The following is a 23,286-nucleotide window of genomic DNA, read 5'->3' as shown; positions in this document are numbered from 1 at the left end:
TACATCATAAGGCTAGTTTATTCTTTTTTTTTTTTCAGTCTTTCTGGATATTTCTGCATGTTTATTTTTTCTGTGTTTTACAGTCAGCTCAACTATTTCTACTCCCCGCCATCTCTCAAAAAACTCTTGCTTGTGTTTTCACTGGGTTGTGTTTAAATTATATATTAACTGAGGAAGAATTGATATCTTGATAATATCAAGCTTTTCTATTTATTACTTTGAGCCTTCTTCTAAAATTGTTTAAGGTTATCCACATATAGAAGAAACCTGTTAAGTTTAATCCTAAATATATTATGTGTTTTGTGGCAATCATAAATAAAATGACATCTTCATTTTATATTCTAACTGGGTGTTACTCATCTATAGAAAAGCCATTTTTTTTTTAACACCTAATTGCTTTACTGAATTCACTCTCACTTGGTAGTATATTTTCAGTCAATGGTGTCATCTGCAAAGAGTTAGTTGTTAGAGGGCAGAAAAGACATTCCATTATCAGGTAGTCACTTCAGTTGCATCCTTAAGCAGCCACAGACACCTAGAGTGATGATAGCCGTCACTCTATGTATTTTTGATTAAATTCTTGTTTTTTACTTTTACTTGTAAAATGGTTCAACCTTGCAGAAAATTATCAAACATGAATATACCTATCATCCATATTTAACAGATACTAACTTTTTGCCATATTAGCGTCAGATCCCTCCTTTTTAAACAAAAAAATATATATAAAACACTTCATATTACCCAAAGTCCTTCCATCTTCAGCCTTGCTTCCTCCTCTTCCCCAGAGCACCTACTCTGCTGAAGCTGGCATCTCTTATTCCTGTGCTAACTACTGCATATACATATATGTAGCTTTGGTATTTAAAAAATGTATGCAAGTTGTATGCAAATTTTTAAATGTTTTCCTGATTTCAAAGTAATAAATATATGCTCAGTCTGAAAATTCTAACCTTTATAGAAATTATGGGACAGAAACTTAAAGGGCTTCATAATAATCTCCTTAAGAAAGCCAGTGTTTACAATAAGGTGTATCATTTTTCTGCCTTTGATGTTGCGTTGCGTATAGTAGAACCAAACACTGTCTGACTTGCTTAACAAAGAATGCCCTCCAGAGAAAAAAACAATTAGAATAAGTGTTTACCATCATATCCTGTTATCTGCTAGTAGTTCTTTATGTTGTTAAAAACAAGAAAAGAAAGAAATCTCAACAAAGGTTACTAGGACCTTAAGTGGATTTCAACAGAGAAACCCATCACTGTTTACACTCCAAGCAACAGACTTCTATAGATTTGATTCAGTTGAAGCACCTGATAGGAGCTGCTGCTTGCACAAAGCAGATGCCTTGATGAGCAGCTGGTAAACTTGGAGCACATATAAGACAATCAAAGGAAGTCTCCGTATAAACTTCTCCATGCAAGGAAAGATGGTTTTTCCATTTGCCCTTTTCTGAGCACTTTAACTTCCTCATTACATGTTCCAAATTGTTTCAGAGACTATGTAAACCATATGTTTGTGAAGTGATAGAGACAAACATGGGGAAGTCTAATTAGCATCAGCTTCCCTCAGGAAGGAGGTTTCTTTCCCAACCCGGTTTAGCCTGCTCCATACTTATTGGACATGGGATAAGTAAGCAGGGATGGGAAATGGGCATTAAACAGCTGCACCTGGCTGTAGAGTTTCCGCTCCTCTTTCTACTGAAGCACATGTTTTAACAGTTACTCTCTATTAAGAAGAGAGATAGTAGGTGCTGGCTGACAGTAAGAGAATGAATTTCATTCAGTGTTTCAGTATTCATTCAAACCTTCATGAGATCAAGTGTGTGAATGCGTATGTGCGTGTGTGGGAACACTCAAGAGCTAGCAAGCAAGAGTGAGCTGCTTTTCAGTTTTTGTTCTTTTATTTCAGTCCTTTTTTTCTTTCAGTTTTTGTCCCACTGGGTTTGAATTAGGTAGCCAACAAGGATAAATAATCTGTTTACTTCACTACTATTAAATGGAATCGTTTCTTTTTATATTAGATTCCCTAGGAGAGCAGTAAAGAAGGTATAAACACCTACATTATTTATTACATAATGCAGAAGTTTACTAGCCTAGACGAAATAATGATGTTGGATATTGGATGATAGTAAATCACTTTAAAAACAAACAAACAAAAAGGCCAACATGTTTCCTGCATTTTATTTTGGACCCGGAAGTCCAATGGGCCAAGTTCCTTGTTCAGGCATATTCAATGGCACACCTGTGCAGATGTGTGGAAATAAATACTTGAGGTGAAATCATATAGCTATGATTAGGGCAGCCACAGTTTATCATTCAAACTGGACATTTGAGAGGACTACCGGCATAGACTGAGCCCAGCAGCCATCCTGGGTCTTAATCAGTGGCATTGTAGCTGTCATTGCTTGAGAGAACAATTAATAAACATTTTTAAAAAGTATCTACTTCTGTCTTTATCTCCCAAAGACAAAAAAATAAAGCATTGATGACTGAAAATTGAAAGAGAAAAAAGCTGGCTGGGTGTGGTGAATCGGTCCTGTAATCCCAGTACTTTGGGAGGCCAATTACTTGAGGTCAGGAGTTCCAGACCAGCATGGCCAACATGGTGAAACCCTGTCTCTACTAAAAATACAAAAATAGCCAGGCATGGTGGTGCATGCCTGTAATCTCAGCTACACAGGAGGCTGAGGCAGGAGAATCACTTCAACCCGGGAGGCGGAGGTTGCAGTGAGCTGAGAGTGCACCACTGCATTCCAGCCTGGGCAACAGAGCGAGACTCCATCATTCTCTCTCTCTCTCTCTCTTTTTTTCTCTCTCTCTCTCTGTCTCACACACACACACACACACACACACACACACACACACTCTTAACTGGTTTATTCATATTATATTCATTTTCTGTGAACGCTTGGTCTTGAATTCTATTGGGATGATTTAATAGGTGAAACCACTTTATGTTGACAACTTTTTAGAATTTGAGTCATCTCAAATGATGACTTTATAGCATATCCATTTCTTTGGCTTTCATTTCTTGGGAAATACCTATGATACCCACGCACATGTCATTGTTTAGGGCCTTACCCCACGTTCACAATATTAGGTTGCTTCCATTTATCTTTCTGAAGCAGAACTGTGTTTAAGCAGAAACAGGTGCCTTTGACTAACAGGTTGTGTTTTTTAACTTGTAAATTGGACCAAAAGAGTAATCCAAAGGGGCAGAGAGAAAATAGTAAAAAGGAAGCCTCAGTTCATCCTCTTTTTCTCTTTGTTTTGATGCTGTTGTTGTTGAGGTTTTGTTATGTTTTATCCTGGTTTTTGGTTTTTATCTTGAGTCCTATGCTGTTAAATGCATGTCTGATATAGTATCTATACAACATGATAAACTTGTTCTATGCTGCTAAAAATTGACTGCTTTGTTTCTAGTAAACATAGTCTTTTAAAAAATAACCATATTTGTTTGTAAAGCGTGTTATTCACCTTCCTCTTTTTATAAACATCATGTCTACTTTGATAAGTCTCATTTTGGACGTGAGAAATATTTGACATATCCAGGTGTGGGTGTGCTGGTCTGTAGGCAGTCTCAGGAGAGCGTTGGAGATAATCGTGCTACACAATCTTTTAATTAATACAGATTACTATCTTGGGAACAATTAGGCTTGATCAGAAGGCAATATTTTGCTTTTATAGATAACTGCATTTGCTATTTTTTGAGGGGAGAATCTATCAAACTAAGTTTTAGAAAAAAATGTGAAGTTTTTCAAGGAGCATTACAAGGGAGTAGTTGACAGGTAGATGTCCATTCTGAGGAAAATAAATTCCAAGAAATCTTGAGCAAAGTGACCTGTTCTGAAATTCCTGGTGTACTTGACTTTGCACAAGGATTTTTCTTTTCTCTAAGCTCCCCGGACATCATTCATTTGCATTTATTATTAAATAAGGCAATTATTCGATATTCCTATCGTATATTAGAATTTATTGCATATTCATCCACTTTTGTGACAATTATTTATTGAGCACTCTCATGTTCGCCCGCAAGGGTGCGGGTGCAGAATAGAGGAAAAGCTGTGTGTAACCAGGTTCGGGATTTGCCAGGCAAGTACAGTCAAGGAGATGAACATGTATGCAAGACGTGATTTAACTAGGTACCAAGAAATCCAAGCTAGGTAATTTAATATGCATGAACAAGAGGACACGAGGGAATTAAGGGCAAGGGGGAAAAGTTGTAGAGTCAATGGGTTGTAAGAACTGGTGGGTTAAATAATGGTTGGTGTTGAGGATTAGAGGAGGAGAGTTGGAAAGAAAGGCTGTGCTGGTTAGAGAGAGGTACGTTTGACACTGCGATTACAGAGAGGTTGTAGTTGATGGTAATGACAAGGACTAAGGTGTAACCATGGATTTGTGGCTGAAGTAGGGCAGAAAACAAGATCATTAAAGGAGAGTAAAGTCAGGGAATTGAGGGTACGGGGTAGTGGAAAGATCCTTTACAGGAGAGTTCAAGAAAGAAGTAGTGTTGGGGACTTGATGTAAATGACCTAGAGAGAGAGAGAGAGAGTGTGTGTGTGTGTGTGTGTGTGTGTGTGAAGTATTATTGGAGAGAGACAGAGAGCCAGCAGTGAAACTCAAGGGAGAGGATCGGGAATGATCCAGGGGTCTATATTGACTGTGGTTATGAGTTAGAGACTGATGGCATGAGCTTCAAAGCTGATGATGTTTCAGGAGGAGGAAGCGATCATTGTCTAGAAGCAAGAATAAAAAGCAGGCAGGCAGAGAGCTCTCAGGAGATACCTTGTTCTCTAGGGAGAGACACGTTTCTTTTAAAGCAAGAACGTGAAGGGAGGGTTCAGAGATAAGGCCAAGTATTTAGAAGACTTTACTAGATTCCCTAAATGAAGGAATTGCATTCCCAGAGGGTACAGTGGAAGGGGTTCAGGAACCAGCTGAGGAGTGGAAAAAGTTGGGGCCAGATTGGGCATGTTCACAGTGCGATGGGAATGGGAGTGCAGGAGAAAGAAGGATATTGGAGGTCCTGAGCCTAATCAGGAGTAGAAGGCATAATGAGATTAGTCCTGGTGGTTTCTGAAACAGGTGGTGAGGCTCTGAGTGTGGGACAGAAGGATGGGTTGGGTGTCTTGCCAGAAGCAGGCAGACCTCTGGGACTCTTCTCTCCAATGCATGGTCATTTGGAGATGGGGAGTTTGGGGGGTAATGTCTTGTTTCCCAGAGCATGAGTAGATTTGGGGCTCCTCCTTCATTCTACAAATAGAGATGTGGAAGCTGGGGAGGTATACCTGCTGGAGCATTACTAAGATGCATGCAAGGATGCAAGGACCACTTATTATAACAGTTCCAGGATGAGGTCAAATGAAACCTAGAGGGTTTCATTTTTTTTTTTTTTTTTTCCGTATTGCTTTTATACTCGAGATGCAATTTAGTATGTTACATACATAAAAATAGTAATTAGGTTTAATTGGAGGGGGTTACATTGATTCATAATCAGTAGATAGAATTTGAATTCCAATTCATAGTTTAAAATAAGTCATTCTCTCCCTCTCCTTCCTGCCCACTCCTTGCTGTTTCCACCAAAATGTGCCTTGAAAACTGACAATGTCACAGTCTTATCTGGCTGAATAATTGACATGTTCTTTTCCCTTTCCTTTACAGTGAAGAAAGTTATAACGTCAATGATTATTCCTTAAGAGATCAGCTCTTGGTGGAATCTTGTGACAATGAAGAGCTTAATTCTTCTCCAGGGAAGAACAGTTCCACAATGCTCTATTCAAGACAGAGCTCTGCCAGTCACCTCTTTACTCTGACAGTCCTTAGTAACCATGCGAATGAGAAAGTGGAAATGCTGCTAGGAGCTGAGACGCAGTAAGTATATGTGGGGAAAGGATCGGAATATCTGATGGTATCTCCCTGACCTGATTTCCTTTGGTTTACAGACTCCCTAAAAACAGCAGCTACTATTCATGTTTTTGTTGAGCACCTACTGTTCGCTAAGCGCTACGACTGGGTGCTTTTTACAGATGTTCTTCTTTTCATTGTAATCGTCTTACAGGAGATGGATGTTGTTATTTTTGTCCCTGTAAGTCCTGATAGATGCACTGTGCTTTAGGTGTTTTTATTTTTATAGAGTGGTTTAAAAATCATTTTACTTTTGTCATTGACAAAGAATATGATACACTATCCTTAGGGAATATGACTCAACTAGTAGTTTGAGTCTAGGCCATAAGCCCTCTTAGGTAATGGAATTGAGGTCGTTTCTCAGTCACCTACCTTCAACCAGAGAGCAGAAAGCCCAATGATTTCTGTCAAAAGAGCTACCTAGTTTATGGAAATATACTGATAAATCCTCTTTCTAATCCAGAGCGTATGCAAGACCAAAACAGGCATCCTGTTTGTGCCTGCAGTTTCGCCAGCAGTTAGTGTGCAGTTAGTTCTCGCATTGGATGAGTGGCAGTGAGGGTTAACTTCCAAGTTCACCTTCGTGATTTTTTGGTGGTGATTTTAAAGCTAACTGACCAATTTATTTGTTTAGAAACTGGAAACTTCCTCTTGCAATAATCATCATGGGCAGATATTATATTGGGTCAGAGAGTGGAGCAGTGGAGGGAAAGGAGAAGTTCCCTAATTCTTTGTCCTGTCAGATTCCTGCCTCCCACTCCATGTCTGCCAAAGTTCCTAAATGATGTGGTTCAAATGGATGGGCACCTAATGAGTAACAACCCTAAAACTGTAGCAAGATCTTAGAGAAAGTGATCCCAAAGAGGTATCTTCGCCTTAAGACAGATTTTATCAGTGTTCCTAGATGATTAAAGAAAATATTAAAGAAAAATTATTCAAGGACACTTGCTAAAGCACAGTAAGGCTGGCTTTATTCAAGATCATCTGAATAGGTGGAAGGACCATTGCAGCAAGGTCTCCAGTGGGGGAGACAGATTGGGCTCAACTTTGAATCCAGCTTGGGCCAGTGGGAATTTACAGCCATGGAGCAGGATGGAGGTCAGTGGATGGAAACTCACTAAGAGGAAATATCAGGGATAAGGGCGATTCTGGCTAAACTAACCAAACAGGATTCTTGCTGAAGACAGGCCAGGGTAATTAGACATCATAACCTCTGGGATGATGGAGAATAATGAATCTGATTATCAGATATTGAGGATGGAGTAGGGGATATTCTTGCCAAGCTGACTTAGTAGGGTTCTTTGCTGAAACTGGATTTTATGAAGAACTGTACAGATGAGCCTAGGAGAAGGTACAGAAATCTAACTAAAGTTTGGCCAAGCAAAGAATCTTTGTCAAGAGACATAAGAAAAATGTGAAAATTACAAGGCATCCGCATAAAATGTCAAGTTATTTCATATATTTTGGCACTAGAAGTAACATTTCACAGGCTGGAGAAAAACAAGGACAGGTTGGTGAAAGCTATAGAATATTCCAAATGAACTGGAGAGTTCACCGAGGTAATGAAAAAAGAAATGTATTTCATAAAGCTACAGCTAACCGTAGATAGTGATTCCTCTGATGGATCTGGGCAAAGTCCTCTGGAAAAGATTCACCATCGTAAATGTCATTAAAAACATTCATAATTAATGGGAGGAGATCAGCATGTCAACATGAACAGGAGTTGGGAAAAGTTTATTGCAACTCTCATGGATGACCTATGAGGGGTTCAAGACTTCAGTGGAGGAAGCAACTGCAGATGCAATGGAAACAGTGAGAGAACTAGATTTAGAAATGGAGACTGAAATGCAACTGAATTGCTGCAATCTCATAATACAACTTGAACAAATGAGGAGTTGCTTCTTCAGGATGAGCAAAGAAAGTGAAGTTGCTGCGAGCATTGTTGAAATGACAACAGAGGATTTAGAATATTGTGTAAACTGAATTGATAAAGCAGTAGCAAAGTTTGAGAGGATTGACTCCAATTTTGCAAGAAGTTCTACAGAGGATAAAATACTATCAAACAGCATTGCATGCTATACAGAAATCTTTCGTGAGTGAAAGAGTCAATTGATGCAACAAATTTCACTGTGGTCTTAATTTGAGAAATGGCCACAGCCACACAAACCTTCAGCAACAATCACCCTAGTTAGCAACCATAAAGAAAAAAAAAAAAAAAGGAACTTCATCTTCATGTGTTTGTTTACAAAACAAACAAATGCCTTTGTCTGAGGTCTCAGAGTTCTTCCCCTAAAGGTGCTGGAAAGCGCTGATGGCATTCCAAGCTTGTGGCTCTGGGGAGGTGAGCTTGGGTGGGCGTGTGCTTGCTTGTCTGTGAGGTAACCAGCAAGTGACATACCCAAGACCAGGGCCAAGGGGAGGCATTACTTGAATTCCAAAAGTGGTTTAAACCCCTTCGCCAGTGAGGACAAACCTAGACTTCCTTTGTGTGGGGAAACTTTTCCTCAAAACAGAATTTTTAGTATGCCTGTGCTTTCGATTTTATATGACTTTAAGGATGAGAACGACTTAAACACTTTGGAAATTAGTACTTTTCCAGTGTTCTAGAGAATTCTCAGAAACTAGTGACTTCCCTTTCCCCATATAGTTAGTAATGGTGAAAGTGTTGCTGGTTTTGCCTTGTGTTTTCCTTTTCTTTCAGTTTACAAGGCTTGTTTGTTCTTTATTCAGACTTTGCCAACATCTCAACAGAGATTTTCCTGACTATCTCATTCATAATTTATGTAATCTCCACCACTCGTTTCTGAGATGATTCCAAGAGAGTAGGAGGTGAACTGACACGTCCAGCTTATTTTCACGCCAAGGCTAAATCCTTTCCTGGGACATTCTGTAGCATTTGTTCCATCCTTTTGCCTTTTAATCTTGCCAAAGACTGAATGGTTGTTCGTTTCCTCAATCAGACATGTTCTCAGAATATTTAGTCATGTCACTTGGAAACCCATGGGTCTGACTCATATTTGTAGTTCTTTAATTAATAGCAAGAGGACATTCCAGAAGGGGCATGGGACAGAGGTCTCCTTGGGTACAGAAGGAGTGACTCTCTCATTCTCTTTGCTCTCCCTGCCCCCACCCTCAATTACAGTTGAGAAGTAAATAAATGGACATGCTTTTAAGACATAAAATAGTATTAGTGTTGAAAAATATATTTAACAACTAAAGATGCACTTTCCTTAAAAAAAAAAAAAAAAAAAAAAAAAGACTATTAAAAAACCTGGCAAATTGTTACATGCCATGCTTGCAAATATGCAGGTTAGCTCTGGATACCTAGTTTTGAGCAATTAGAGCTTTGATGTGCATAGAATGTGTTCCAAAATTTGTGAAATGCATCAGTAAATATATATTGTTTAGGTTTTCTTTCTTTTATGTCTTTTTGGTTAATACGGTTCATTGGCAATCTAGCTGAAGAAACAAGGTTTTCACTACCGCTCTAGCCTTAAGTAATTGAAGAACTTCAGACCAGTCAGGTATATCTTTTCACTACTTACTCTTTGACCTGAAAAATAATGAATTTTACACCTAAATATTTATCTTCTTTGAAAACCTGTTGTCACTAAAGGCCACCAGAGGATATACCACATGTAAAATCAGCAGTAGGAGGGGTGCAGCTGTTTGACACAAGGACAATTTGACTTCAGAAGACAATGAAATTAGGGAAGAAAAATCAATGGCTTTGATTACATAAAGAATGCAGAAATGCTCACCGAAAGGAAATAAGGCAAATAGTGAGCATCTGAGATGTGCCAGGCACTGAGCCAGCTATAGAGCATGATGAAGGGACCCATGGGTGTTTCTAGAGGAGGATAGAATCTTGAGCTGAAGAAAGCATATAGGTAAGGTGATCAGACATCTTGGTTTTCCCAGAATCAGTGGTTCAAGTTTAGGTCCGTTGTCCTGGTGAAATTATGAATGATTCTCTTTTTGACTCTCAAAAGGTCCTTGTTTACACAATGAAATATATGATGACCCTAATTATGTATAATTATAATAGTATATAAAATAAAATATTATCAATAACAAATTATAAATATATACACATATTTATAATTATATACATGGTCCAGCTCCCTCATTTTCTTCCCCCATGTGAAGTGAGACTCACAAAGGCCATACAGGAAGTGAGTTATTGCCAAAGCTGGAACTAGAATCTGGCCTTCCTGACAGTCTAGCACTCTTTCTAGTAACAAATTTTAATCTTTTTATGGAGAAGCTGCCAACCAGTAGGCTGTTCCACCCCCACTTCGCTGCTCAGTTTGGCTTGTTCTGTATTTGGAAGGAAAACTCCAGGAAGTCAGTTGCCATTAACTGTGAGAAACTACTAAAATATATAATTTTTTAAGTCCAAAGACTTTATTATTTTTTATTTTATTAAGATAGAGTTTCACTCTGTCACTGGGGCTGGAGTGCAGTGGCATGATCTCAGCTCACTGCAACCTCCCCCTCACGGGTTCAAGTGATTCTCCTGCCTCAGCCTCCCAAAGAGCTGAGATTATAGGTGCTTATCACCACGCTTGGCTAATTTTTTTATTGTTAGTAGAGACGGGGTTCACCGTGTTGGCTAGGCTGGTCTCAAACTCCTGACCTCAATTGATCAGCCCGCCTCAGCTTCCAAACGTGCTGGGATTACAGGCATGAGCCACTGTGCCTGGCCAAAATACATAGGCTTTAAAAAGGAAAAAGATTGTGGAAACCTAGATGTTAAATTTAGGGTATCATATGGGTTGGAATATTTTATAATAAAATGCAAAATAGATGCTGCATCCCCAAAATTATTTTCCATGTTAAACTTCCTTTTTTGTTCCTTTGCCTGTGTTTTTCATACTTCCTGGAGTGCCCTCTTCAGGCCTCCTCAGGTGGCCAGGTAGCTCCTCTTAGGTCCCATGTCAAGCCTTTCCTCTGCTGAGGAACCTCTCAGTACCACACACTGCAGTCTCATCCTGAGAATGCCCAGTGCTCGCTGCGTGTGACACTCTTGTCAGTTCACTTTCCCCTCATGTTTTCTGTCTCACCCACCCTCCAGTGTATGACTCCAAACTCCCAGCCTATTCCTACATCCTTCCTTCCCTTTACAGAACTTCTCAAGAGAGTGGCCTTCGTTTCTCCGGATTAATTCATTCAGTGGATTTTTGTCAGGCACCTACTTCCCGGTGCTATTCTCAGTGTTGGGATGTAGCAGTGAAGCATACAGAGATCAGATCTCTGCCCTTAGGCTTATATCCAAGTGAAGAACCGATCCCCTTGGGCTTCCTGCTTTTAGGAAGAGTGACTGGATGGATGGAAGCTTTTGCCAGTCTGCGTGGGCAAATGGCCTGCAACGAACTGGGATGTTGGGAAAGCATTTCTTCTTGATCCGGTTAAAAATATAGGATCATTTCAGGTAGTGGTAAGTAGTGAAGACCCTAAAGCCGGTGATATGATCTGGAGTGAGTGCTAATTGGGGGGTGGTGGGGATATGTACTCTAACTTAGGTGGTGCAGAAAAACTTCTCTTGAGAGGTGATATTTGAGCCTTGAGTGAAAAGGGGGAGTCAACCCTTAGGAAAATGCAGAGTCAGAATGTTTCACCCAAAGGGAACAGCAAGTGCAAAACCTCTAAGGAAATGAGTTTAGTGTTCTCAAACTTGGCTTGAACCTGGAGAATGTGGCTGGAGCAGAATAAACCAGGGAGAGGGTGGCGGTCAGTGGGCAGCAAAGGCCAGTTTGTGTAAGAGCAGAGCTACTCCAGTGCTGTCTGTGGGCCATCAGTCCTCAGGTAGTTACCAGCCTGGTATGTAGGAAGCAGTTTGACATTTCTGAGGCATGAAAACTTGTGATGATTTTAACAATTGATTTTTATTGTATTTCTAAAAATGCTTGGTCCGCAATGGATTCAAGGAGAGGAGATTGGTTCTCTACCAAAATACCAGAAGTATTTTGAGAAGTACTGATTTAGAGCCACGTAAGTCATAGCAGGAAGTTCCAGGAACAGCAGGGGCCCTGGGGTGAGGGACAGAAGTTTCAGTGGGGCAAATAAGGAGAACCCTAACCCTAATCCTGTTGGAGTAGTCGAGGGAGTCCCAATGTTGGCTTGGACCATGATATATAAGAGGAGATAGAAATGTTGTATTTTGGAGACAAAAACAACAGGACCAACCGATGGATTGGATGAGTTGAGGTGGCAGTAAGTGGAAGAGAGGAATCGATGATACTAAGATTTTTGGCGTGAGCTGCTGGCACCATATGTTGAGTTGTTTCTTAATCAACCTTGGCGTGGCTTCTTCCTCTGGCACCCTGTTGAGGCCTCTCCACCAGATTAACAGGCTTCCTGGTTTCACACTCAGCAGTTCAATCTTCCTCTTTCTTTACCTCTAGTATTTAGTTTTATTGACCATCTAGCTCTTTCACGCTAACCTTTTATTTGAGATTATGTTTTTCTCAGCCTCTTATCTGTGCTCTTAGTTTGCCTCTCACACCTATGACCATTCCTCTTCTCTGCCTCTTCAGAAATGCAGCCTGTCCAAAACCAAACATTAACACTGCCCGTGGCTTTCCCCGACACACACATTTCTGTAAATGGTACCATTGACACTGTTTTGTGTTATGCAGTCTGGAGACTTGGTGCTGTTTTTGATGCTTCTGTGTCAGAACAGATCCATCATCTGCCAGTTCTTCCTGTGTAAAAGTCTATTTCATCGTTCCACATCTTTCCGTTCCACTGCCTCCTTCCTAGGTCAACCAGATCACTTTTGAACTACCCCGATGACCTCCTAGCCCTTCTCCTCTCCCATCAATACAGTACTGTTTTATCACCAATCCCTCAGCTCAGCTCTAATCTTGTCCTTTCCTTGCTTTGTACATAGAGAGTGGGTTCCCAGTAAATATTTTTGGGATTGATCTGTAAATATTATAACTAGCTTTTCTCTATCCAAGACAAGGTAGAAGAGTAACCGGGTGTGGAGAAAAACTACTTCCTATCTGTCATCTATTTACTGCCCTTGTTGTTACTGCTGGAGCAAGTTTTTCCCAAATTTTACTTGTTTTTCAATGTTTGCTATTAAGGATTCAGTCAGTGTTTTTTGGGATGTACATCTAAGTCATGTATACTGTGTTATATCTGTTTGTCCATGACAGGCCCTAAGTCATGGTATTGTTAATGAGACAATAGTCTGCGAAAAATACAAAAGCCTACCCTTTATAAAAGGACAAAAGAAGAATGTTTTACCACTGTCATTCCTTTTTCCCTCTGGGTCTTTCAAGAGGAATGTGGGAGCCAGAGAGCCCCCTTTGTCTGCCTTCATTAAAATGAAGCACAGACAGCTGCAGCTGGCACACACAACAGGCTGTGGCAAGTGGAATCCTTGGCTTCCTGCATTTGCAGTAAAATTTCGATGTCATTTGGGTGCAGTGTATACCGTCATGAAACATCTAGGACATGTTCAGTGATGAACATAAACTTTCTTCACTCATTATATGACAGTTATAGGATATGATGACCTTAGCCCATCATCAAATATCCTTCTCAAAATTTCTCCCTCACAGAGCTAGAAGCATAATGAATGTGGTCGGTGCTGTCAACCATCCAGACACCAATTCCTGGGCCTCCTGATAAAGGGGCATTGTTTGCAGGGAGTCTTTGAGCTTTTCCTGCTTCTGTTAATGATTTAATTAACAACAGGAAGTACATGGAATGGAATAAAATTGTAAATAGTATCTCTGACATAGTTATATACTTCATCCTTTTAGAAAAATCACAACATAAAGACAGTACACATGGAAACATTGTATTTGTTGCAGGGTACAGCATTTTTTTCCTTGTCAAATCTAAATTCTAAGTCCAATCGTAATCTTACATTTATCTAGTGCCTGTCAAAGGATCTGATCTTATGTAATCCTCATCACCAACCCCAACAGGACAGGAGGTCTTTTATCAACAAGGAAACATTATTGACCCGCTTCAGGTTAACTGAAGGATTCTGGACCAGATTTTTTAGGTCTGAACTAACGTAATATGATAAACAAGAAATAATTGATTTAACTATATAGCATGTGACAAAAATCAGAATTTTAGAACTCTTAATTAGTGGGCTAGGGATATTATTTTGCTTCAGTTGGATTTTTTTAAATTTGGCAAATTGAGCTGATAATCTAGTTTTTTAAGGCATTTTTAATGACTTTTTTTCATGCTATGGGCTTTCTTTCATGGATCAGTTTTCTGAACTAATCTGGTTGAACTGAATGTGCAAGGGAATGAACAAAAACAGCTATCTTCACAATCCTATTCTTTACAAAGGTTCGAAGGACTTTTTTCAAAGGCCATGGATATAGAAAATTCAAAAGGAACCAAAGGTAAATGTGTAGGCTGTGAGAAGAAACACAAAAGGTAACTGGTCAAATGCCATTTTGGGAGGGATAAAAGGAAGGTTAAAGAGCAACTGAGGGTTCTTTTTTTCTGTTGAGAAATCGGGAAAACCCTGTTATGTGATGGAGTCCTCAGCCTGTGTTCTGTTCTGTGCAGCCTCATCTGCAGCCCTGCCTCTGTGATTTCAAAGCCTACTTCCTACTTTCTCAGTATGTATCTGTCTTTTGTAGCTGATGCCTGGTATTCCATCAGAAGTGAGACTTTGCTGTATCTTTGACCTTCATGCAATTAACTTTAAACCTGCTGTGCATAATTAATTATATGAGAGAGAGAACAAGGTGCTACCACAGCTGATAGAAAACTGCAGAAACATCATTTCATGCCATGCATGGAGATTGAGGGTTATGAAAGGACTGCATTTATAGATATTTAAGTTAAAAGAGTCTCTTCTCAATGTAGTCTTCTCTCTCTGCCTAGGTCAAACGTTTTGGTAGAGTGTTCCATTTCAGCACACTGCACGCTGTATTGGGTTTTGTTGAGTGTTTTCTGCTCTGTGTGTTCCTTCATATTGAGGGCGGTGAAAAGCAAGGGAGTCCAGTGTATTCACTCTGCACTACCCAGCTCAGGGCCTGTGCAAAGTGAATATGGGTGGAGGAAGGAATGGTCAGGTGAGTCTTGAAAGTTGATATGCTGCAGATGGGCCTCAGTGCAGCATTGCTTACTCTGTCACTTTGGGCAAAGGGAAAAGTCTGTGAACTGGCTGTGTGGTAGATTGTGAATCCATCTCCATTGTTTTGTATCAATATGTCCCTGGAGAAAATAGATGTCTGTGAGTAAGCCCTAGACTTCAAAGCTAAATTTAATAGTAGGTAAGTCTATGCCCTGGTTTTTCCTGTCCCTAGAATCCATCTTACAACAACTTAGTTCCTACTTTAGAGATGTAGTGCTCTCTGCTTCATAGCTGGGGGAGCATTTTTTTTTTTTTTTTTTTTGAGACGGAGTTTCGCTCTTGTCACCCAGGCTGGAGTACAATGGCGCACTCTCGGCTCACTGCAACTTCTGCCTCCTGGGTTCAAGCAATTCTCTTGCCTCAGCCTCCTGAGTAGCTGGGATTACAGGCATGCACCACCATGCCCAGCTAATTTTGTATTTTTAGCAGAGATGGGGTTTCTCCATGTTGGTCAGGCTGGTCTTGAACTCCTGACCTCAGGTGATCCGCCCACTTCGGCCTCCCAGAGTGCTGGGATTACAAGCGTGAGCCACAGTGCCTGGTCTCTTGGCAGGCTTTTGGAAGCCCCAGGGAAAGTCCTGTGGATTTAACAGCATCTGAGACGGGGGTGAGACTGACTCAAATGAAGCAGTTTCAAGAAGCTGCTCCTTTCAGTGATAGCAACAATGAGTGTCTTGTTGTATCCTCTGGAGTCCCTGCGAGGGGCGGCCATGTCTCAGAGATGCTATTAGCATCCAGGCAGCATGCCACAGAAGTGAAAGATTTCATCTGGACTTCTGGAAACTGGCAGCAGGGCAAAGCCACTGCTGATCCTGGCCACTCAGTGCCAGAGATGGTGTCTGTGTACAGGAAGATCTGCCTCACTGGCTCTAAGTTGCTCTAAATTGCTCCAGAAGACAGCAGTATAGGCTGTGTATAACTTGTTTGGGTATGGCATAGAGAGACACAAATGGATCATTTTCGATTTCTCTTGGTGAGCAACTCTTCCTTTCATAAGGTATTTTGTTTTTGATTGGCTTTGTACTTTGGAAATTCCACTTGAGCCTGCATAAAAAATGATCTTATTCCCAATAAAGACATGATAGCAAAGATATAAGTGTTTGCCTGGGAATTATTTTACATGAAGTTGTGCTTTGCTTATTTCTTATAGAACTATGGTACAGCCCTTTGTCTTGTATTAGAGAGAGAGGTTTCAAAAGCAAGACAGGAGCCTTGGCTTCTATATAAATTGTGCATATTACTACTTGACACACCATCTTGACCAAGGCCCAGCCTCATCTTAATCTTTGAAAATGCCTGTCTTTCAAGATCCCACAGTTTCCGCCCTTCCTGCCTTCCATCATTATTTTGTAAACACTTGCTAGGTAACACCACCTCTTTGATTTCCGACTGCCTGGGTTAGGTGTTTAACATACCAGACTTGCTTTGTCCTCTGAAAAAATAGAAATAATTTTGGTACTGTTTTCTTTTCAAGAGTGTTATAAAAATTAGGTTAGATGATACTTGGAATTGTTTAGTACCATACCTGACACATACGTGCTTCAGAATATTATTTAGAACAAGGCCCAGTTCCTGCCATTTTGGAGTTTATAGCCTGGTAAGAGAAGCAGATGGGTCAGTAAATGATTGGGCTCAATATGTGATGAGTTATATAATTCATTCATTAGCAGACGTATACTGAGCCCCTGGTATGTGGCGGGCAGAGTTGTAGAGATAATGCAGTGAACCAAATGGATAAGCTGCCTGCTTTTATGAGGCTTACTGTTGACCAGCAGTATAATAGAATTGTGCAGAGGGGTGCCCTGGAAATAGGATTATCAGACTGGGATGGGGATGGAAGGATTGATTTATGTATCAGAGGAGCCCCCGCTGGAGGAAGTGAGCCTTGTGTTTTCAACACTGAGTGGATATATGTTGAGCCAAAGGAGCCCAATACAAAAGCATGTATACTAAAGGATTTCATTTGCAAAAAGTACAAAAGAGGCATGGTAATAGAAATTCCATGGTGATGGAAAACAGAAGAGCAGTTACCTTTGGACAGAGGTTGTTGATTGGAAAGAGTCAGAATGGAAATGCCTGGCGCATCTGTGTCTTGGTAAGTAAACACAGAGCTGTACTCGCTTATGATTAACTCAGTTTATGTTACGTATGTTAAGAAATTTTAATGGCAATAATGAATGGGCTTATCTAGGTAAAAACAGAGGGAAGGAATAGGAAAGGCTGGGGCAAGGGTGCTGTGTTCCAGTGCAGTAAGTCGTCCTCTCTGCTTGGGTTGGAAGGATGCACATGGGGATGAAGGTGGGGTGACAGCGACAAGCGTCTGTAGATTCAGGCTGCTATGAGAGAAGAGACTTTTTTCCCCCAGGTGTTGGTCATGAAGCATTTTTTCTTAAGAATGTAGAGTGGCACAGTAGAAACTGACTTTGGTTTGAATTGCTTGCGTCTGAACTTCTGTCTGATCTTAGCATCCTTCAGATGGGCTTTTGGGAGGATTACGTGGAATAGTGGATGTCGAGTGCAGTGTCTGACCTGTACCTGTGTTTAATAAATACATAACAGAGTTAAAAGTATGTGTGTGGTGGGGGCAGTATTTAATTAATTGTAATTTTAATACTTGCTCAAAATAAAAAACTAGGGTGACTTCAATATGTAGAAAAGTGCTTGCTTATCTGAAACTTTTGATTCTTCAGTTGAATAATGATTTTTATGTAATTATAGCTTAATATTATATTAAAAGTATTGATCATTTTTCCTGTACTCATTAAACCATTGTAAGCATTTGGGAACAGTGTAAAAATAGCCAAAGAATTTCTCTTTCAGTCAGGCTCATATTTGGCAAAAGTTGTATGAGGGATGAGACAACTAAGTATGTCAAGTTTCTCATCTTTTCTGAAAGGTTTGAGTGTGTGGGAAGGGAAGTGAGAAGGAAGCAGAGACATTAGGATTTTTTAAAAATGAAATTAATGCTTTTGAAACATTAAACATCAAATTATAGGTATGATAAATACCTTTTGGGGTTATAATGTGTTAGTGTAATCAGCTCCTTATTAACTTTTAAACTGTCACAGGAGAAGTTCCTTTTAATCAATAATGAGCCAAGTTCATTCAGACTCTTTTGACAATGATTACTAGTCTCCGACTTATTTTAGACTTTCCAGATTTTCTCTTTTAAGCTCTCACCCTGTTTTACCGTACCTCTCTGGAGAATCTCTCGTTTTCTGGGAATGACTTCGCATTGACTGCCTAGAACAACTCCATTCTGTGTTTTTACACCTTGAATCTCAGTTGGATCTGTCCTCTGTTTTAGGAGCGAGCGAGCCCGCTGGATAACTGCCCTGGGACACAGCAGCGGGAAGCCGCCTGCAGACCGAACCTGTAAGTTCTCTCAAGGGGAAGCCCACTTGGGAACATGGACAGGCTCTGCCCCCTGCTGGACGCTGGGTTGCTAATGAGTTACACTCAATACTCAGGCCTAAGTTTCTTCCAAGGCTTCCTTCCTTCTGCTTTACACCGGAAGTGTGTGGTCCTTGTTTTGGAAGTCAGGGGGTCTGAATTCAAATCCGAGGTGCATTTCTTTGTTGTGTTAACATGGCAAATCATTACTTAGCATTACAGAGCCTATCTAACACCATCTGCAAGTCAGTTACACCATTATATACAACATGGGGTTATTGTGAAGATTAAGTTAAATAATCTATGTTAAAAGCCCTACTTGAACTGTAAAGCTCTTAAATCTTTAGCTGTTATCAATGGGCAATAGTTGATAATGTTTAAGCCTTCTCCATACTGACAGTCTGGATTTAAGCTGGAAAGTATTTTTAATCTAAAAGAAAATTAACAATTCCTTTCGACCTTCTAAGAAAGTGTGTTTCATTATTTAGAGAATTAGAAACTGGTGCAGTAAAGGGTGGTGGTGTGTGCCTATGAGCTTCCTAACTGATGCTGTGGTTCCTTAGATTGTTACAGTTGCAAGGTCAAATCCACAGAATTAGGACAAAACGTCACTATCTTGGAATACTCAAAAATGATAGCTTTAAGCTTAGATTAAAAGCCAAAATGACTGGTTTGAAAGTTCCCTAAAATCAAGCTTTGTATGAAAAAGCAAATTAAGAAGTCACATGTCAGCATTTCTGAGGAGCTCTAACATGTCTTCTCAGCTTTTGATTGGAGCTCATTTTATTTCTAAACTTTTTTGTGGAAGCTTTCACGTGCTGCTGCTGAGATGGGGAGACACTCTGATGCGAGCCAGGAGAACTGTGTCTATTGCAGATTTTGCATGGCCTTGGCACATCAGCAACTCTTTCATGTCTCAGTTTCCCTAATGCAAAATGGCTGTTTTCTTCTCCATTGTGTGACATGACTAGTGACTCCCGATCAACCTGTTATTGAGGGGATTCATGCATCATAAAGGCCTCGCAAATCTGAGCTTCTAAAATTCTAAAGCATATAGCCAAGCAAGGGAGCTGCTAGAAAAGATGTTCTGCTTTTTGTTAGAAGCCCAACTTGTTTCTCTCAATGCTGGGCCTGAATTGCAGAGAAAAATGAGTAAGTGTACGCTATTAGATTGCACGTTTTTTCTCTGCTACTGAAACTATGTCCTCTTTCTGCCGCAGCACTGACGCAGGTGGAAATCATTAGGTCATTTACTGCCAAGCAGCCAGATGAACTCTCCCTGCAGGTGGCTGATGTCGTCCTCATCTATCAACGTGTCAGCGATGGTGAGTGGGAGCGTTCTTATTGGGCACTCGTGGTCCAGGATGCAGAGTGCTATAGACCCGAGGAGTGTCATTTTGTCATCATTGCCCATATTCCAAATCTTGACATGTTATTGTCTGAGATCGCATACATGTACTGTCTTCTCATCTCTAAGGCTAATTTTGCTGCTTCTCTGTTCTTACTCCTTTCCTCTTCCCCAAGACTTTATTTCCTAAATCAGAGGCGTAAAGATGACTTGGAGAAGTGTTTTGGGGACTTTGAAACATTTGCCTCTTCCCTTATGTGCTTTCCCTTCAGCTTTCTCATGTGCATCTGCCTCAGCTATCTACATTCCACGATTGATCTAATTTGGTTTTGAATGTAGATGCAGTCATATGGTTTGTTATTCAAAAGGAAACCATGAAGTTTTCTTTTTTCCCCAGTCCCCCAGTGACCTAGTTCTCATATCCAAATATTCATCCTTTCAAAAATACTGTTCTTCCTGCTCTCCTTACCCAAAGCCCCTCCTTTCCCAGCTCAGCCCAGGTTCAGATACTCCCAACCTTCTCACTTAAGGGCCTCTGCTCATGTCCTTTCCCTGCCATGTCATTCATTCCGCCCTGAAACCTGTCCCTGTCCCACTTTCTCTTCTCACCATAGCATCTAGCCTGGGAAGGGATGCTGCCTCTCAGCTTTTTCATATCCTCCTTGAAGCCTGGCACATTCCAAATACTTGTTGTTTGATGTGGAGTCTGTTCTTTTTGACAGGCTGGTATGAGGGGGAACGACTGCGAGATGGAGAAAGAGGCTGGTTTCCCATGGAATGTGCCAAGGAGATAACGTGTCAAGCTACAATTGATAAGAATGTGGAGAGAATGGGACGCTTGCTAGGACTGGAGACCAACGTGTAGTCTCTCAGATCGTCTTTTGTTACTGCAAGATTTGCACGACACTTACTGGGCTGGTTGATTCTGGGCTAGTTTTATTGTTAATTTTATCACAGCCTATTTAATTAAAAGAATGAAAACACTTGCCTTTAAGCTTGCCAGGTTGTTCTGCTCTCTCATGAGAAGAACTTGGATACAGTGAGTTTGCACAGCTCAGTTTTTACCTAACCACACACCTGCAGACCTCCTGAGGTACACAGACTAGCTGAGCGGTTCACTTCAGGGATCAGGTCATCTCTGCTCCTCCTGATTTCACCATGTTCTGGCAATAAAAAGCACATATTATATCCTGGTTTTCTCCGTCCTTGCTTTACTAAGGTTACTGTCTCTCTTTAAACATCCTTATATGGTTCTCCCATTATTAGCAAGATTTTATATCTGTAAAGAATGTCCAGTTTTGTAAATATTTCCCTGCTTTTTTTTTTTTTTTTTTTTTTTTTCTTACATCTGATTCTAATGCTTTGTTAACTTCAAAAGGAACTGGTAGAGTTCAGAAGATGAGCTGTTCTGTTTTTCTAAACCTCTTCCCAGGAAAGGGACATTGACACTTGAATTTTTGTCACCTTTTTCCTCACTAGAAGGAAAGTAGAAAGCCTCACTTTAGGATTTTTTAAAAAAAATCCATCTCACCCCATATTAGTCTTAAATAAGTATAGACTAATTAACCTAAGCTACCTTTAACAATGTAGAATTTAGATGGTTTCACATATGTGAGAAAATCCTGAATATAGGACAGGGGTCCTACTTTTTTCCCCCACCTCTGCCACCCAGGCTAGAGTGTAGTGGTGTGATCTTGGCCCACTGCAACCTCTGCTTCCTGGGTTCAAGTGATTCTCCTGCCTCAGCCTCCCAAGTAGCTGGGATTGTAAGAGTACGCCACCACGCCCAGCTAATTTTTGTATTTTTAGTAGAGACAGGGTTTCACCATGTGGGCCAGGATGGTCTCTTAACTCCTGTCCTCAAGTGATCCACCCGCCTCTGCCTCCCAAAGTGCTGGGATTACAGGCGTGAGCCACTGTGCCCAACCCACTTTCTAAAAAAAAAAAAAAAAAAAAAAAAAGTCTTCCCGAATGAGCTGATAAAAAACTGACGTGAGGCTGCTTTGCCTTCAATAATACCTGGTTTTCAGCTTTTCCAACTCGTTTCCAAATAGAAATTAGCTGGAACACACTATAGTAATCTCAAGGAAGGGAAAATTAGGCCTTAAGAGATATCAAGAAATCAGCATGGTACCCAATTGAAACCTTTTGACCTTAGTGAGAATTCATTCTATTTGCACTAAAAGCCTTAACTTGCAGTATCCAGAGTCGCTCTTAACTGTTGAGTTTCTGTAGAACTTTTTCCACTAGTGCAGAGAGAGAGAGGTTATTTTAATAGTTGGTTTCATGGAGATGATGATGAATGGGAGACTAAGATTGGGGAAATGATTTTTACTGGCAGCTATATATTCCCTATTTTCTTTAACAAAGGGATAAAACTTGGCAAAGTATACATTATTGGAGGACTCAAATCTGTATGTGACATGTCCCAACTACTGTCTGCTAACTAGTTATCCAAATTGTAAAGCTACAGAAACCCAGTTGAGGGGTAAGTGTGCCTGACTCACACAGCCTGCACCCTGCCACCTCGGCAATGAGCCAGTGTGGGGCACTGGGGACTTCTAACCCTTGAATTGCTCTTTTTGACCTGTGCATACATTCTAATTGTAAAATCTTAGACCGTGAGTACCTTGAAATCTGAGCAACTGTGTTAGTGAAGTAACAGCAATGGGCCACAGTGAAAGATGTGTTGGGGTTTTCAAAACAAGAATTCCGTCTCCTCTTTAATAATGTCACAGACATTTTAAAGGAGAGGCTAACAAGTTGTAATATAATCTCATGTTTTATTTAGGAAGGAAGGTAAATTTGTGCTTGCATGGGGATCATTTTGTATTATTTTTGCTAATACCCAGTTGAAGCTAAAAAGCAATTATATGAATCCTGTGAGTTAATTTATAAGAATGTTAAACAGCTTTGGAAATACGTGCATCTTATGAATCATAGCCTTATTTAGCAAGATCAATGCTGTGTATTAAAGTGTTGTTTTATGGCAAGTATTTAACACATTCAGTGTTTGATTTCAGCTGTGAATTGTCTTAACACAGTTTTTACAAACCTAGTTGTTTCTATGAACACCTGCTCTGAATTGTACATTGACTTCGTTACTAAAGAACAAAAATGTTCATTTTTGTCCCAGTAAATTGAGACTGCTTGTATACTTTCAGAAAAATGTGAATTTATAAAGATTTTGTAGATACTTGTCCTTTTGTGCTGGTGTGATTTCTTTTACTCTAGGTTGTTTTCAGTTAAGTATACAGTTTCCTGGATTTTTGGCCAAGTCAGAGCTCTATTTAAAAGGTATCTGTAGCTAACATTTCAGGGGACTAAGGTTTTCTCTTTGGGTACATGCTGGCATCAGCTGCCCTAGAAGACCAGGACATTTTTAAGAGATGGGTCGTGCTGTTTCTTCTCGTAGTTGGCATAAACCTGCAGGACTAAATCGCTTATCTTACATAGTGCACAGTTCCCTGATCCCCTGGAGCATATCCTACCATTCATTTGGTCACCTCATATCTGAACCT

The 23,286-nt window shown here is 40.3% G+C and overlaps 1 protein-coding gene across 1 annotated transcript in view; it reads left to right on the top strand.

The window, feature by feature from the left end:
• The window catches only part of ARHGEF26 (Rho guanine nucleotide exchange factor 26), a 143,780-nt gene extending 120,814 nt beyond the window's left edge, over positions 1–22,966 (top strand). Inside the window, exons 12-15 of the mRNA XM_008008663.3 lie at positions 5,658–5,867; positions 18,332–18,399; positions 19,638–19,742; positions 20,488–22,966. Of these exons, the coding sequence (XP_008006854.3) occupies positions 5,658–5,867; positions 18,332–18,399; positions 19,638–19,742; positions 20,488–20,630 (526 nt within the window). The 3' untranslated portion in view covers positions 20,631–22,966. The remainder of the gene's footprint in view (positions 1–5,657; positions 5,868–18,331; positions 18,400–19,637; positions 19,743–20,487) is intronic.
• Positions 22,967–23,286: the final 320 nt, after the last annotated feature.

The sequence above is a fragment of the Chlorocebus sabaeus genome, chromosome 15 (assembly GCF_047675955.1).
Source record: "Chlorocebus sabaeus isolate Y175 chromosome 15, mChlSab1.0.hap1, whole genome shotgun sequence".
Lineage (NCBI taxonomy): Eukaryota > Metazoa > Chordata > Mammalia > Primates > Cercopithecidae > Chlorocebus > Chlorocebus sabaeus.
Note: the sequence above shows the minus strand (reverse complement) of the source record. Positions and strands in the feature narration are given on the sequence as shown.